General features: G+C 39.7%; 1 protein-coding gene across 1 annotated transcript in view; it reads right to left on the bottom strand.

Annotated features, from left to right (window-relative positions):
* Positions 1-16,718, bottom strand: part of LOC142451109 (aldo-keto reductase family 1 member C4-like) — a 43,434-nt gene that overhangs the window by 15,921 nt on the left and 10,795 nt on the right. Inside the window, exons 2-5 of the mRNA XM_075553033.1 lie at positions 11,628-11,795; positions 9,820-9,936; positions 9,141-9,218; positions 5,251-5,373 (exon numbers count right to left, since the gene is read on the bottom strand). Coding sequence (XP_075409148.1) covers positions 5,251-5,373; positions 9,141-9,218; positions 9,820-9,936; positions 11,628-11,795 — 486 coding nt within the window. The remainder of the gene's footprint in view (positions 1-5,250; positions 5,374-9,140; positions 9,219-9,819; positions 9,937-11,627; positions 11,796-16,718) is intronic.

The raw sequence follows: 16,718 nt of genomic DNA, 5'->3' as shown, positions 1-16,718 counted from the left end.
ACAGAAACTCATGGGGACAACTCAACCCTGTGAAATAGGGTCTCTGTGAGTCAGCATCAACTTGGTAGTGTTTGGGCCTTTTAAAATGTTGACTATTAAAGTAATTGGTTTTTTCCAAGTGCTAGTAATCAAAAGGTTAGAGTTATATACTTTTACTCTTTAAACAATTAAATTTCATCTTGAGATTAAAGGAGGGAAATCTAGAATTACAGAAAAAAATACCAGGTAAGGATAATCCAATCAGTTAAGATAAATAATAGTCTTTATTTACAAATCTCATCAAAATAACTGATTTACACAAATATCACCAATAGATAGTAAAACACTAGGTACACATTTCTAGGAGGTATCATTTTGTTTCATAACCAATTTTGAGCCAAATATAATATTAGCTAATTACAAAAGGTGATTACTTGATTACAAAGAAGGGGTTACCCCTAGTTAGGAAGGGGTTGAAATTTGAAACCACTCATAGTGGGACAATCTGTTAGTGTTTGCTTCCTACTGGGGAGCCCTGGTGTCATATTGGTTATGCTTTGGCTGGTTAGCAACAAGGTCAGCATTGCAAATCACCAGTTGCTCCTCAGGAGAAAGATGAGACAGTCTACATCAGTACAGCATTACTGTCTCAGAAGCAGATAGGGCAGTTCACCCTGCTCTGTAGGTGCCCTAGGCGTCCTCATCATCTTGATGGTAGTGAGTTTGGTTGTGTTTTTGAGAGAGAAGCAATATAAGGACACAGAAATTTCATAAATTTTCCCACCCACACTTTTAAATATGGATTAATGAAAGCCTTCAGAAATAACTTCTAGTTTTAAGAAACCAGGACCAGGGAAACAGGTTATCAACTATCATAATACAATAAGTCTGGAATATTTGAAAGAAACCTGCTTGGGTATTGTGGGATAAAAAAGAGTTAAGGGTTGAATGCAGAGTTGATATCTGAACTGTCAGCCCCCCCACCTAATTCATAATTAAAAATGCAGATACTATACATGTAAATGAATTAAATATGAAAAAAATAATGTGACTTAATAGGATATATAAATAGGAAAAATGTGGACACATATAATCTGTTGTCAATTTGATACTTAAGAGTGAAGGGGTGAAGTTTAGGTTATAAATCAGATCATAGCTTGATGGCCTCACTTGGAGGTGCTATGGAGATAAATTGCTCGATGGAGGTGAGACACAGGCTACTTCCTGGGAGACATTCCAGCTGGCAAGACACATAGAGCTAAACTAGTGCACTGAGCTGGAGGAGCCAAGTAGAGAGCCCTGCCTGCCACTGGATCCAAAAGTCTTTCCATCCACTGGCCTATGACCGTCCTGCACTCAATACCATTGCAAGTGTTGCATGAGTCTGAAGAGGACTTTATAGATTGGTATCAGACATATAAGCTAATATCAGACTTATGGACTTGATTGGGACTGGGCTGGGATGTTTTCTCAATACTCAATTGCTCTTGTATATAAAGCTCTTTCTTATACACATATGAGTGTCTATGAATTTGTTTCTCTAGTCAACCTAGAGTAACACAACATATGAATAAAGTACTTAAATTCAATATTAATTGCCATTAAAGCCATAGTGTTATAAAAATGAAAAAACAAAGAGCTATTTTTTCTATATTAAATGTACATTTGCAGGCCTTTCTGTACTCCTAGGAAAAGAGCTCTGAAATCACTCTGGTTTACTCATTTAAAATTAAATTTTGTTTTAGTTGAAAGAAAGAAAAATGAGAGAGTGGATCACATTAGAGATCCACGTGGAAGCTGGCAGTGGGAGCAGAGACCATGAGGCTGAGCGGTGGGCTTACTAGCCCTCGATATGGATACTACTGAGTGTCAGTTGGCAAGATGATGGCTTGCTGAATGACGTTCCCTTGTGCATTTCTGAGTACTAGGAAAGCTTTGATACATTTGCCTGAGCAGAAAAGGTCATGTGGCTTGGGCAATGGACCCACGAGATGGGTCACAGAGAGGTAAACCTGTGAGCATTACTGAGAAGAGCCGCAAGTTGAAGCAAATGAGGTATACAAAGGTTTTGGGGAAAAATAGGGAATTTTGAATATGGAATAAATATTAGATGACCTCAGAACATTTTTGTTAATTTGGAAAGAAAATGATGGAAACATGATCGTATGAGAGAAAAATCTTCTTATGAGATACATGCTGAAGGAATAGTATGAATAGAATTTTATTCCCCTTAAGTGAACGTTGAAATCCTAAAGACTAAACTTAGAGATCTCACCCTGTTGAGAAAAGAGGGATGTCTTTCTTATGTTAATGACGATATGGGAGTGCAGGATGGATTCTATATCTAATCATCTCAGGTTCATGTAAAGTCAAAATATACACAATCCCTAAAGGGAGGAAGAGAAAAGCAAAATAAGGGAAAGATGAATGTACAAGATCAGTATCAACATGCATTATGGCACCTACGGAAGATGGCATAGGGTAGGAAGCACCTTTCCCTAGAGACATGATGTGAATTTGGACTCTTAGTTTCCCTGACTGTGAGAAAACAAAGGTCGGTTCTTTATGACTGTGCAATTGTGTTATTTTTGCTACATTCGCACTAGCAAAACAAGAGAGTTATGAAGGCAGCAATGTCTTACTTACAAATTACTTTTTAAATACTCAGCAAAGCAGATATATGTAAGCCACTAATTTAATGGTAGAAATCAGGGAGAACAAGATTGAAGCTTAATCAGTTCCAACTCCATCATATTGCTAAGTGTTTCTTAGGGGTGGTTTATTCTGCCTATATTAGCACGGTAAACTAATCATTTCATCTCCGAGCCTGGTAGACTTTATTAGTGTCTGATTATTGTTAGTGCACATGTGCTTCCTAGATCAACAACCTCAGACATTGGAGGGATTCCGTATTAGATATCAGAGTTAGTTATCTGTATTCAGATAGCTAAACCATGCTGGGACATTCATTCAACCCTATCAAAGCCCTTCTAGACAACATTCCGGAGTGGGTAGGGTGTTTTGTCCTGGGCACCAGGAAGTCGTGGGGAAAGAAGAACCCCTACATGGGACTCCGCCTTTTACTAGGTTCCTTTCTGAGATGCTGGGGACAAGTCCAACACCTTTTGATTTTTGTGCTGCCTGCAGGCACTAGATTTGAGGAAACAACCTGCCTTCTCTCTTGCTTCAGGAATATCCCCTTCCCCTGTGCCCTCATCGAGGGAGTGAAGAGATAGGCCTGGAGGGTGGCACAGCCCTCTTGAAGGCAGTGTCCGTGGAGAATGTGGAGCAGGAGGGATATTATTCAGTGATTACTTGGGGATTTGCCCCTATCCAGAAAGCCGAAGAACCACATGGGACCATTCAGTTACACACAGGCGAGGGGCTGAAATGAGCCATCACTGAAGGAGTGAAGCTCCACTGTTTCAGCTACCTCAGGGCTGTTTGTCTCATGGACTTTCCCCAAGGGAGTGAGACCTCCCCAGTCAACAGGTGGCCTTTTCCACCTACCCGTTGAGAAGGTGCGCTCAATGCATCTTTTATCTTGACAGATGGAGAGTAGAGATGAGGTCCAGCCACCAAAGCAAAACAAAAGAAAAAACCACCACCACCAAACAACAACAACAAACAAACAAAAAACTGAACTAAAACTAAACACCAAGATTGATGAAACCTATATTGGGGAATTTAAAATCATTTTGTTTGCATTGAATAAAAGAAATGAAAATATTTTTAAACCAAATATTCTGGCTCTTTACTCAAGTCAAGTTCTTGGAGTTGTTAATTATTATTCAGCGTTCCAGCTGTTACAAGGCTTGCAGACAATATTTTTAGGCATAGGTGGTTAAAAGCAGTGTGTGTGTTCATACTATGTTTCTATACTATCCAATAAAAATGTGTATAAATATCTTGTTTTGCTTTTCACTAACCTTATCTCACATTTAAGGCTTTTTTGAGCCAACCATTAATGACCAAAGGGTTTCTTAAAATAAAAGTGCTTTTATGAAATTCCCATCTCTTCCATATGGTCATTCAAATCTTGCTCATATTATTTTTCAAACCTTGATAATTATCTGGCTATCTTCATCATCAAGGTGTCAAAAAATTAATATTTGAAAATGTTTATTATGACATGACTTCCAACGTTCTTGGAAAAATCCTATCGTGTTTTCATTCTGTTTATCCGTGGACTCTAAGGCTCTATCCGGTATCCGCTAAAGTAATATAGACTTGAAAGACTCTGAGGTAAGTTTGAAATTTTGGAATTATAATTCTAAAAGACTACCTAAACACATCTTAGATATAGTCCTAAGAATAATTTTATGAAAATTCTAACCATAATTCCAAGTTAGTTTGCTGGGTCACTAATAAGCAATGTAACCATCAAGGACCTGAGACCTGGCTGAGTAATTAGGCAGTGCATTAATTTAGTGGCAGCCAATAGCTTCTGAGATTCTGTTAAATGCAAAATTTTGAGTCTTTGAATTTTGCTAACATTTAGTAGTAGAATTTAAGAATCATGATAGGGATTATACAAATTTTAGAAATGTCATTAAGCTCTAGATAAATAAAGAAGTCAGTCAACCGGGAGCAGGTGCTCCTGCATTTTTCCCCATTAAAATGTTTTCTAAATATCTTTTGTGCTTTAGAGATAAATGCAGGAAGGAAGAAGTTTGTTTGTTTTTTTTTCTTGTTTTTTTTTTTTTATCCAAGTGAATTTAATGAGAGTTAAAAGATGCTTCAGGTTTTATGCGGCACCCATAGGATTCCTTTCGACCATGCAGCCTGGCAGAGACTGCTCAGGGACACGCAAATATCTCTCTCCCAAGTTCTCCTCCAAAAAAAAAGACCCCCTCTCCCTCTCGGTTCCTGCCTTTTCAAGGATTCCAGGGGGAGGCGTGGTGAACCACCCCAGGTCGATCCCATTGGCTGAATTGCCATCACCTGGCCCAGGTGGGCTGATCCAGGTTTAACGCCCATCATGCCCACCTGCGGGAAAACCTAGGCTTTTGTTTTCATGCTTGGCTCTCCTGGGCATGCATCAATGGACATCCCATCCCTGCCTATCTTCCTAACATTTCCCTCCTGAAGAGATATGGACCCAAATCTTTGGGATACTGGACGACGACATCTCTAACTACTTCTTCCCTGTATGATTTAAATTGTACTGTGTAAGTAACAATGTTTTGTTTTTAACTTTTTTTAGGACTCCCAATAAATATGCTCTTAATAGAGAAGAAGAAAAATCCCTGATGGGTGGGGGAAGCTCACCTGGTTGCAGACAGGCTTGTATTTGAGCCCTGGCTTGTTCAGAAGCATCTCTAACTGCTTGTGGTTAAAGTTGGACACTCCAATGGACTTGGTCAATCCTGCATCCTTACACTTCTCCAGGGCCTGGGGGAGAAGGAGTTAGGAAAGAATCGGTTGTGTGATTTGGGTATAGGACAAATATGAGATAAAGCAGGTAAAATGAATAACTATCAAGAAATAATTATGAAACTGGCATTGATTATAAAAGTTATATAGAACAAACACAACACAGAAAAACAGTGAGAGAAAATAGAGACAACAAAAATAGAAGTAATAGTTCATACTTAGGAAACTAGAATAGTTTATTCTCAGGGGATGGTATGCTGCACACAGATGTTGGCCCATCTATCCTCAAATCGATGAAATTTCTGTAGAAGCCTTTAGTACCTAAATACCCCTACCCATCCACTTTCCCCACAACAATCTCCATCTCCGTGGCGTAACCTCCCCACTAATTGCCATTTATGTGTTATACAAGTATCTTGTATCTTTTTTCTTCTTTATGGCTGCCATTTTTTCTCTTTTCACTTGATACATAATCTATGAGGGCAGGTATTTTGTTTCAATATGTTGTCCCACCATAAACTATTAAAAAATGACTGTCTTCATTTTAAGTGTATATAAAGTAGACAAAAAACAGCAAGGTTGACAGGTTATCTTCCACTAGATTCCAGAAGGAAGTTCAAGAAGCGTTCAAGCAAATCAATTCATCATACTGCCCACCAAATTGAAAGCTGGAAACCAGGAAAGCATTGTGAGCATTGAGGAAACCTCTGAGGAAGACCCTTCTTATCTTCTGCCACGATAAGTGAAGAGATTCAGTGGACCAGGGCAGAGCAAGAGGCAAGGGATAGAAAGTAAGGTATTGAAATTAATGAGTTGGCTTCAAATGCTGTTCTGGTTGATTAAATGTCTTACTCGAACTCTGTGTCAGAGGTGAGACTGCTAGAGTTCACAATAACAGATCTTCCAGGATTCACATTTATTTAACCAAGTAAGACTTATTGTAGAAAAAATTCATTCAAGCCCTCAAAGTTTGTGAAAAAAGCCACGAGAGTTACAAATCTTACTCTCATTTTCAGGGCAGTTTTAGGATAGACATAAGATTATGCTGTAAATACTTAGACAATTTGAAAGTTTGGTCTCATATGACTTGGGAGCAAATGGTTAATAAACATGGTGAGATAGTTAAGGTTTATTGTGCCAACCTGGCCAATAAACACATGTAGGATTAATTGAAAAGCGGAGAGCTAAATGACTTGGTGAGTCTCGCTTTTCTAGTTCTTGGGTCTCTAACCAGTTACCTGCTTCAGCTGGCAAGGCTCAATGTAGCTCTGAATTTGTCCTTAAATTTCCTGTATACTTCGCAAACAGAAGAAAATTCCTCACCACCCTCCTAGAGTGTTTTAATGGTTTGAGATTGTGTAGGCTTCCTTTGAGATATATGGATTTGGGCCAGATCCAGACCATGCAGCCACTTCCCCCAGCTCTCCGGAAAGATAGCCTGCTGGACTGTGCAGCCCCTTCCCCCACCTCTCAAGGCCACAGCTGGACTGTGCAGTCCCTGCCTCTAGCGTTCCAAGGAGCTTATCTCTCTGGGCCGGGTCTGTACAGCTCCTTCCCTCAGGGTTCCAGGATGATTTACTCACAGAGCACATCCTGACTCAGACCCTGCAACTGCAGCACCCGAAGGTCTTCCTTCCCCTTCTCAGTACATACGTCCTTGGCTCAAGCCCTACATATGTCCCACTGCCTCACTGCCAGGCGCGATTTCCCTGACCTAACTCGTTGGGTCTTGGAACCCGCCTAGGGGCTCAAGATGCTCATGTCCTTTTCTCTGCTCTCCGTTCCCTCCTGGGAGGTCTTTCCCTGCCTCAGTAAAATCTTTCTCAACTTCACATTCCTGGCTAAATCCTATCTCTTTTCCCTGTTCTCCATCTCCAACCTCTCATATTGACTCCGAAAGACCCAGGACTGACAGGAGGGGCCTCTGTGCTGCCTCGGCCCTCCTTTGGCTGGTACAGAGCCCTGTCCTCTGTTTCAACCTCTCAATATGATTACACTCCCATAAGCTACAGGAATACTGCTTAAGGAGTAAAATTCTAGAGCTCCAAAATAAAAGTGAGGATATATATATATATATTTTAGTCGTTTTATTAGGGACTCATACAACTCTTATCACAATCTATACATACCTCAAGTGTGTAAAGCACAATTGTACATTCATTGCCCTCATCATTCTCAAAACATTTTCTCTCCACCTAAGTCCCCGGCATCAGCTCATTTCCCCCTGACTCCCCACTCTCCCCTCCCTCATGAACCCTTGATAATTTATAAATTATTATTTTGTCATATCTTGTCCTGTCCGATGTCTCCCTTCACCCACTTTTCTGTTGTCCGTCCACAAGGGAGGAAGTCACATGTAGATCCTTGTAATTGGTTCCCCTTTTCAAACCCACCCTCCCTCTACCCTCCCAGTATCGCCACTCACACCACTGATCCTGAAGGGATCATCTGCCCTGGATTCCCTGTGCTTCCAGTTACTATCTGTATCAGTGTACATCCTCTGGTCTAGCCAGACTTGCAAGATAGAATTGCGATCATGATAGTGGGGGAGGAGGAGGCATTTAGGAACCAGAGGAAAGTTGTATGCTTATCATCGTTGCTACACTGCATCCTGACTGGCTCGTCTCCTCCCCAAGACCCTTGTGTAAGGGGATGTACAGTGGCCTACAAATGGGCTTTGGGTCTTCAATTTGCACTCCCCCTCTCATTCACTATGATAAGATTTTTTTGTTCTGAAAAAAAAAAAAGATTTTTTGTTCTGATGATGCCTGATCCCTGATCCCTTTGACACCTTGTGAACGCACAGGCTGGTGTGCTTCTTCCATGTGGACTTTGTTACTTCTGAGCTAGATGGCCGCTTGTTTACCTTCAAGCCTTTAAGACCCCAGATACTATATCTTTTGATAGCCGGGCACCATCAACTTTCTTCACCACATTTTCTTATTCACCCACTTTGTCTTCAGCAGTTGTGTTGGAAAGGTGAGCATCATAGAATGCCAATTTAATAGAAGAAAATATTCTTGCATTGAGGGAGTATTTGAGTGGAGGCCCAATGTCCATCTGCAACCTTAATACTAAACCTATTAGTATGTGCACATAGATCTATTTCCCCATCATCACACATAAACATATTTGCATATGTACGTGCCTTTATCTAGACCTTTATAAATGCCCTCTGCCTCCCAGCTCTCTCCTCTATTTCCTTTGACTTTCCTCTTGTCCCACTATCATGCTCAGTCCCCACCTGGGTTTCAGAAATTCCTCTTGGTTACATTACTTTTGATCATGCCCTACCAGGCCTCCCACATTCTCCTCACCACTGATTTGGATCACTTGTTGTTCCCTTGTCCCTGGGTTTGTTAACATCACTACTTCCCCTCCCCCCCCAGACGTCCCTCTCCCATTTCCCCCCAGAACTGTCCGTCTTGTTGTTTTCTCCTCCAGATTGTCCATCCAGCCTATCTTATTTAGACAGACCTGCGGAGATAGTAACATGCACAAACACAAGACAGGGCAAAATCAAGTAACAATATACAACAAAACAACAAAAACAAACCGATGACACAAAACACAACAGGAAAGAAAAGCTTGTAGTTCATTCAAGGACTGTTTGTTGGCCTTTAGGGGTGTTTTCCAGTCGAGCCTGTTTAATTCGTTGTTTTAGCGATGAGTAAAATAGGCCTGGAGACAATGTATTGACCTTCTCAAGTCACGATGGTGCAAGACAAGGACCTAGTACCTTCTTTCCTAACTTCCCCATCATTGCTGTGTCTTCAAACACTTACCTCCCATGTGTCACAGAGATCCACTGTATCAATCGCTGGTTTTCCATGTTCATCTTGTGGTAAAATCTCTTTCCCGGGCTGGAATAAAATCAGTTGTTATTATAAGCGATGACACAAAATACCATCTAGGGCAGGAGCACTAGCCCTCCATCCATCAGGCAGGTGCAGCCCCTCTCAGAAGATAATGTTTGCAAAGGGTTTGGGCATGGAGTTGTAAGGAATGTCTTTTAAGGGACTTACTTTCCAGTAATCCCTTACATCTTGTATACATTTGAATAAATGTTACTTTTCTACATATAGATGAAGACTCATTTTTGACTTATGTTATTTTTATTAGCCCACTACCTCTTCTCATGTGCTTTCTTAAATGTCCGTCTTTCACCTGAAAGAGGGGTGGTGGTGGAGGAGAAACTGTATGCCCTTAATGGATTGCAATGTAAACGGAGACTGTTCTATAGCAGTAGAATAAGAATTCCTTATCCCTGTGGTCACATTATGGCCCAAGGCTAAGCACAAGAGCCAAATAGGGTCCACCAAGAATCATGAATTATTGTTTGGAAATCATCCTCAGTGTAGCAGTAGCACTGTGGTCTATGAAAAACTTAGCTCAATCACCCATTCAAGATGCTAGTCATACTGACAATGGAATAAAGTGTGTTTGAGTATGGAAATTGCTGACCTTCAGAGGTAATGGCGAGTGGATGAGGTAGAGGTCCACATAGTCGAGCTGGAGTTTTTTTAGTGACGTTTCCAAAGCTGACTGCACCAATTCTGGTCGGAGGAAAGTGACCCAGAGCTGCAGGTTAAGAACGGAAATATTGTTTGATTCAAATTTAGTCAATTTAATGAAAATATATAGAACCCGAAAACATTGGGATTGTGACTTGTTCAGCAAATGCAAGCTAAATTTGTTTGACAAGATTGTTGATTTTAAGCAACACTTGTCTTTGACATGCTTTATTGTTGGCCATCATCCTGTTGACGTTGACTCATAGTGAACGTATCTACAACATGGAGGAATACCGCACATCCCTCACTAAGGACGTCCTTTTCTTTCCTCTTAGTCTAGAAACTCCACTGAAACTTGTTCACCGCGGGGGATCATTTTGCTACTTGCGAGACTGGTGGCATAGTTTCCAGCACCAGAGCCATCCGAAAGATACCGCAGTATGATGAAATGACAAAGCAAGTGCGTTTCAATAAAATTTAGGCAATTCAATGTCAAAGCATAGAAACATGATCTCTTCAGCAAATTCAGAGCTAAATTTGTTTCTCAACATTAGTGATATTAAGCTAACCTTTTGTCATTAATGTAAACAGAGCAAACACGAATCTAGCTTATAATTAATAGTAAAAGAAGTAATCCTTAGTTTTTATTCAGAATTTTAGGTCTTTATTGGGATGCTTGAAATCATCTTGATCTCATTTTTTTATGAAATAGAGAAAAATCATTATTATATCTAAATGACATAGTACCCTTCTAGGGAACTAAGGAACAAATGAAAGGAATGGGGCCACTTGCATGTATTAAAAATAGTGATATCGAACATCTAAAATGGGTATGCTGGGAGGGTCCCTTTAGAAGCAATATACCAGAGAGTTGTCCTCCATTATTTTTACAAGGATTTTAATACTCAACTTCTGAAAAACTATTGGCATATTTCTTCTAATATTTAGATATTTCACTACTGATTGAAAATTAGATGACCACAGAGATAGGTCATGGGTTTCACATTTACCTGACCTTCTAGCTAGTGTTATTATTAGTTTGAGTGTATTGTTCGGACACTTCTCCTCTTGGTGCTGGTCAACTCTGTCCTCACTACTGGGTACCCTGGATTCTGAGACTGGTGGGAAGGGAGTGCATTTACTGAATGATGAAAGGCATTTCTCAGGAGGAAAAATGTCACCAAGTCACGATTATGTCTATCATTTGAATTGCATTTAATAAAGTAACTAAACCTCATACATTTAATATAGTTCCCAGACTCATATGTTTTGTTTAATTCTAACCTCAATTCAACCCTATGAGAGTAGAATTAGTATCCCTTTCATGTATGTAACTAGTGGAAATTATGTTTTCAACATGTTATTATGTGCTGGGCACCATTTAAGAAATGCTAAGTATATCTTGTTTAATATTCAAATGAATAAGTTATTAGTTTCAGAATGTTATGAATTCCTACCATGTCACATAGATAAGAGAGACTATAATTTTATCATAGATCTCTGTGATTCAATTGTCCCTCCAAAGAGATAGTGCTTTTAGCTCAAGCTCAGATAATAAAATATTTTGAAATCACAGAATCTGAACAGAATATTCATTGAAAAGTCCTCCCTTTTCTGTTGATTCTAGAATGAGAACATAAATATGTGAGAATGAAAGCTGTACAAATAAGCAAACTCACCAAGTTACTCAAAAATCACAAAACGAATTTCTATATCCAATCATATCACAAATATGCACACATAAACTACACACAGCACCTTGGACGTGTAGAATATGTCTTCTCTCTTCACAGTGCCGTCAGCAATCTTGCTCCGTATGGCTCGTCCAACTTCCTCTTCATTTTCGTACACGTAAGCTGCATCAATATGACGAAACCCCGTGTCAATTGCTAATTTGGTTGCCTCCTCAGTTTCAGTCTTGGGCACCTAAGGAGAAGAAAATAATCAGGAATTTATTTGATCCAGAGGTAGTTGGTGTCACGAGGACTGACCTTTACCAGAATGAAGTTTCCTCATGTCTGTGTTATTTCTGCCTGTATAGCACCTACTGATTTGCTTGGAAGTGTTTAATGTTACTAAAGAAGGCAATGAAGTTGGACAGCCCATGTATTCCTTCAGTTCAAGGAGAGCTGAAGAGTTTTCCATTAGCAATCAAGATCTCCAATTCAATGATGGGCTAAATAACTTACAGCATGATTGTTTTCATGAGTGTGATTTATTAGAGTGACAGGACACAAAATAAAATTAGGAAAGGGATAAGTCACACAAGGGGAAGTACAGGAGATCCATTCACAAGCTTCCAAGTATTCCTAGTGAGGTCACACAGAATACACTTGATTCCTACAGGGTGGAATTTTGACAACACCAGGGGCATGTTTTATTATGGGAAGATCTTTAGCCACTTAATTCCCAAGTTCTTTGCTGGAGTTTGGTCACGTAGGCACTCTCTGTTCAAACATGCCAAAATGCCACATTCACAGAAGAGAAAGCAAAGATGCTGTGCAATCTAAACACATTTTCTTTTTGTGTTGACATTTGGTTGTTGTTAAGTGCCGTGAAATTAGCTCCTACTCATAGTGAACTGATGCACAACAGAAGGCAGCATTGCCCAGTCCTTGCCATCCTCACAACTATTGTTATGTCTGAGCTCATTATTGCAACCACTGTGCCAGCCCATCTCTTTGACCATCTTCCTCTTTTTCAATGACTTTCCCCTTTACCAAGCATGACGTCCTTTAGCAAACAATGATCCCTCTGATAAGATGTCCAAAGTACATGAGATGAAGTCTTGACATCCTTGATTTGAGGCCCAAACACTCTTATAACTAAGAATAATAGGACCCTTCCTTAAATCATAGCTCTGGATGTTAGTCAGAGTCAGCCTTGGTAGCAAAACTTGCCAAGTATAACCCATCACCATGAATCAGTTCCAATAGGATGACCCCATGGAAAAAGTACAGCTGTGCCATAGAGTTTCCAAGGAGATACTCTTGACTAGAGCAGATATTCCACAAAACAGTGAGTTTGAATTGCTTACCGCTCACTTAGCAAGCCAATGCTTAATTCATGGTGCTACCAAAGATATTTCATAAGCAGAGTAGTCTACAACTAATTCTTTTGCACACAGCCACACTATTTGTATAAAAGAGTTAGTTAGAAGGTATAAAATGTGTAGTCTAGATTATGAGCATAGATTCATACCTGAAAAATGAACACTAGCCTTAAAGATTAGTAAAGTAAGTAGTACTACTAAAAACCAAGGTCAATTCAATTAGGGAAGTTATACCTACAGTGAACTTTGAAGTTATTGGTTTATCTTTTGCAAAATTTTCACAGAATTTAAAAAGAACTGAATCAAGGACAAATAAAAAAAAGAAACAATGTCTTTCATGTCTTTTTAGGTATTTCAGAAGGTGTATTTTTTAACTTCCAAAACTAAAACCAAAATCACTGCCTTTGAGTCAATTGTGCCCCAGAGCAACCTTATAGAACAGAGTTGAACTGCCCGTGTGGGTTTCCGAGGCTGTAATCTTTATGGGAGCAGAAAGCTTCGTCTTTCCACTTTGGAACAGCTGGTGATTTTGAACTGATGACCTAAAGCTAGCCACCAAAGCATAACCCACAGCCTAAAAATAAACAGAAACTAAAAGAAATCAAACACACTGCCATCAAGTCAATGCCAACTCACAGGGATCCTACAGGACAGGGCAGAACTAACTGCCCCTGTGAGTTTTTGAGCCTGTAACTCTTTTGCTTGTTGCTTTTCAACTGCTATATTGCTTGTTGCTTTTGCTTGTTGCTTTTCAACTGCTATATTGGCATACAGGTCACAACTCAATAGCTCAATAATATCAACAAGAGTTGTACAGTCATCACCATAATCCACTTTAGAACATTTTCCTCTTTCTTGTACTCGTTGTTAGCTCAAAATTTCCCCAAATCTCCCCTGCCATAACCCCCAAATCATTAATCCAGTTACTGTCTCTAGATTTACCTATCCTGGATTTCATACACAGGAAAACATATAAACAAAAAATCCTAACAGGTCAAAATAGAAAAACTTCAATAGGAAAGGAAATGCCAATAACAAGTAAAAGTTTTAAATGGGAGGTCAAATGCCAATGTGTTACATTTTAATCTAATTGCATCTGCAGTCATCCAATTTCCAATGCACTCTACATGATAGGAAGGCTAGTCACATACCTGGGATCTAGTCAGAGGGATTGCACTGGGGGCTGGATTCATGCGTATTTTAAAAAATTGTTTTATTAGGGTCTTGAACAGCTCTTATCGCAATCCATCCATCCATTCATTGGGTTAAGCACATTTGTGCATATGTTGCCATTATCATTTTCTTTCTTTCTTATTTTTTTGTCATTATCAATTTCAAAACATTGTCTTTCTACTTAGCCCTTGGTATCAGCTCATTACCCCTCTTCTCCCACCTTTCCTCCCTCATGATCCCTTGATAATTTATAAATTATTATCTTTTTCATATCTTACACCAACCACTGTCTCCCTTCACCCATTTTTTCTGTGGTTCATCCCCCCCACAGGGGGGCGGGCATTATTTGTTGATCATTGTGATTTGTTCCCCCTTTCTCCTCCCACCTTCCCCTTCCCCTTCTGGTATCACTACTCTCACTATTGATCCTGAGGGGTTTATCTGTCCTGGATTCCCTATGTTGCAAGCTCTTATCTGTACTTGTGTACAGGTTCTGATCTAGCCGGATTTGTAAGGTAGAATTGGGGTCATGACAGTGGAGGTGGGGGTGGGCAGAGGAAGCACTAAAGAACTAGAGGAAAGTTATGTGTTTTGCTGGTGTTATACTGCACACTGACTGGCTCGTATCTTCCTGTGACCCTTCAGTAAGGGGATGTTCAATTGTTTATGGATGAGCTTTGAGTCTCCACTCTGCCCTTCCCCTCATTCACATGGATATGATGATTTTTTTCTCTTGGTCTTTGATGCCTGATACCTGATCCCATCAGCACTTCATGATCACACAGGCTGGTGTGCTTCTTCCATGTGGGCTTTGTTTCTTCTCAGCTAAATGGCCACTTGTTTATCTACAAGCATTTAAGACCCCAGGCACTATATCTTTGGATAAACAGGTACCATCAGCTATCTTCACCACATTTGCTCATGCACCCATTTTGTCTTCATCAATCATGTCAGGAAGGTGAGCATCACAGAATGCCAGGTTATTCGAACAAAGTGTTCTTGCATTGAGGGAGTACTTGAGTGGAGGTCCAATGTCCATCTGCTGACTTAATAGTTAACATAAATATATGTACATAGTTCTATTTCCCTAACATTACATATAACTATATTTACACATGTACATGTCTGTATTTAGACCTCTACAAATGTCCTTTGCCTCTTAGTTCTTTCCTCTATTTCCTTTTACTTTCCTCTTGTCCCACTATCATGTTAGGACTTCATTTGGGTTTCAGTAATTCCTCTTGGCTACAATGCTCTTGATTAAGCTCCACAAGGCATCCTATGCCCTCCTTGCCATTGATTTTAGATCACTTGTTGTTCCCTTGTCCCTGGGTTTTTTGGCACCCCCATTCCTTTCCCCCACCTCCCCCTCTCCAGTATACCCCTGGAACCATTGGTCTTGTTGTTTTTACCTCCGGATTGCTAATCCTGCCTATCCTATCTAGATAGATATGCAGTGACAATAAAGAGCCCCAAAGCAAGACAAAGCAAAACATAACAACTAAGAGGGGAGGGTATTGTGTATATTGCCTCAGGAAAGGGAGGGACCAGACTTCAACCCAATGTGTCAAGATGTGACTACAACATCAAGTGTATTTTTCAATGGAAACACTCTTTAAATGGGTCAAAAGGGAGATCAAATGATAAGATTTCAAAAGGGACATCAAATTGATATGAAATCACATTTCACTCCATTATATAGGCCACAATTGACTTGCAATGCTCTGTGTCTGATAACAAGGCTACTCAGATTCCTGGACTATGATCAGAGGGGACCCTGCTGAGCTTTATCTATGTGTGGACCTTGCAAATCGATTTTGAGCTTCTACTGCCCTCTACAGCTTTCTGCAAACTAGATAGTCACAATTTAAACTCCAATGCTATTCCCTCCTTTGGATTTGGATTATATTGCTTGCAATTCTTGGATCACGCAAGCTACTGGCCTTCTTCCATATAGACTTACTTGATGTCTCACTTGGATGACTGCTTGTTTGAAGATAAGCTATTTTTTCTGACAATCAAACACCATGTAGTTTCTTGACCACATTTTGCTATAGTACCCATATCTTCAGTGATCTCTTCATAAGGGTAATCATCAAACTGGGCCATTTCTCAAGAACTAATTGTTCTTCTATTAGGGCTGGAATTACCATATAAATTAAAGTATAAGCTGGCCTGAATATCAGCCAAAGCACCTAATTTTACAACAAAACTGCATTAAAAATGTGCTGAAAAACTCAACTTATATATGAATATATATGGTAAATGTGAGCCTAAAATCTATTCATATATCCTTGGTTTATATGTGTCTCTGGTTCACTTTAGAAACATAATTGCCATTTTATGTTAGAGTATATTATTAATCATCTCTCTGGGTCATAAGACAATTCTATTGACAGAGTCATTAATTGAGCCAATGGTATAGAATTTAAAACTCAGTTGAGAAAAGGAAATTATACAAATATAGGGCGCCTATGACTTCAATACATGGATTATTGACTTGAACAGATCAAACTCTTAAGTTACTGGATATTATTTACACAAACAATGGGGCCTGGTGATAGGGAAAAACTTTCAGTAATATTCATAAACAACAGCAGAACCATGCTACCAGATTAATACAT

This window comes from Tenrec ecaudatus, chromosome 6 (genome assembly GCF_050624435.1).
Source record: "Tenrec ecaudatus isolate mTenEca1 chromosome 6, mTenEca1.hap1, whole genome shotgun sequence".
Lineage (NCBI taxonomy): Eukaryota > Metazoa > Chordata > Mammalia > Afrosoricida > Tenrecidae > Tenrec > Tenrec ecaudatus.
The sequence above is the reverse complement of the archived record's forward strand: the minus strand, read 5'-3'. Positions and strand labels throughout refer to the sequence as shown.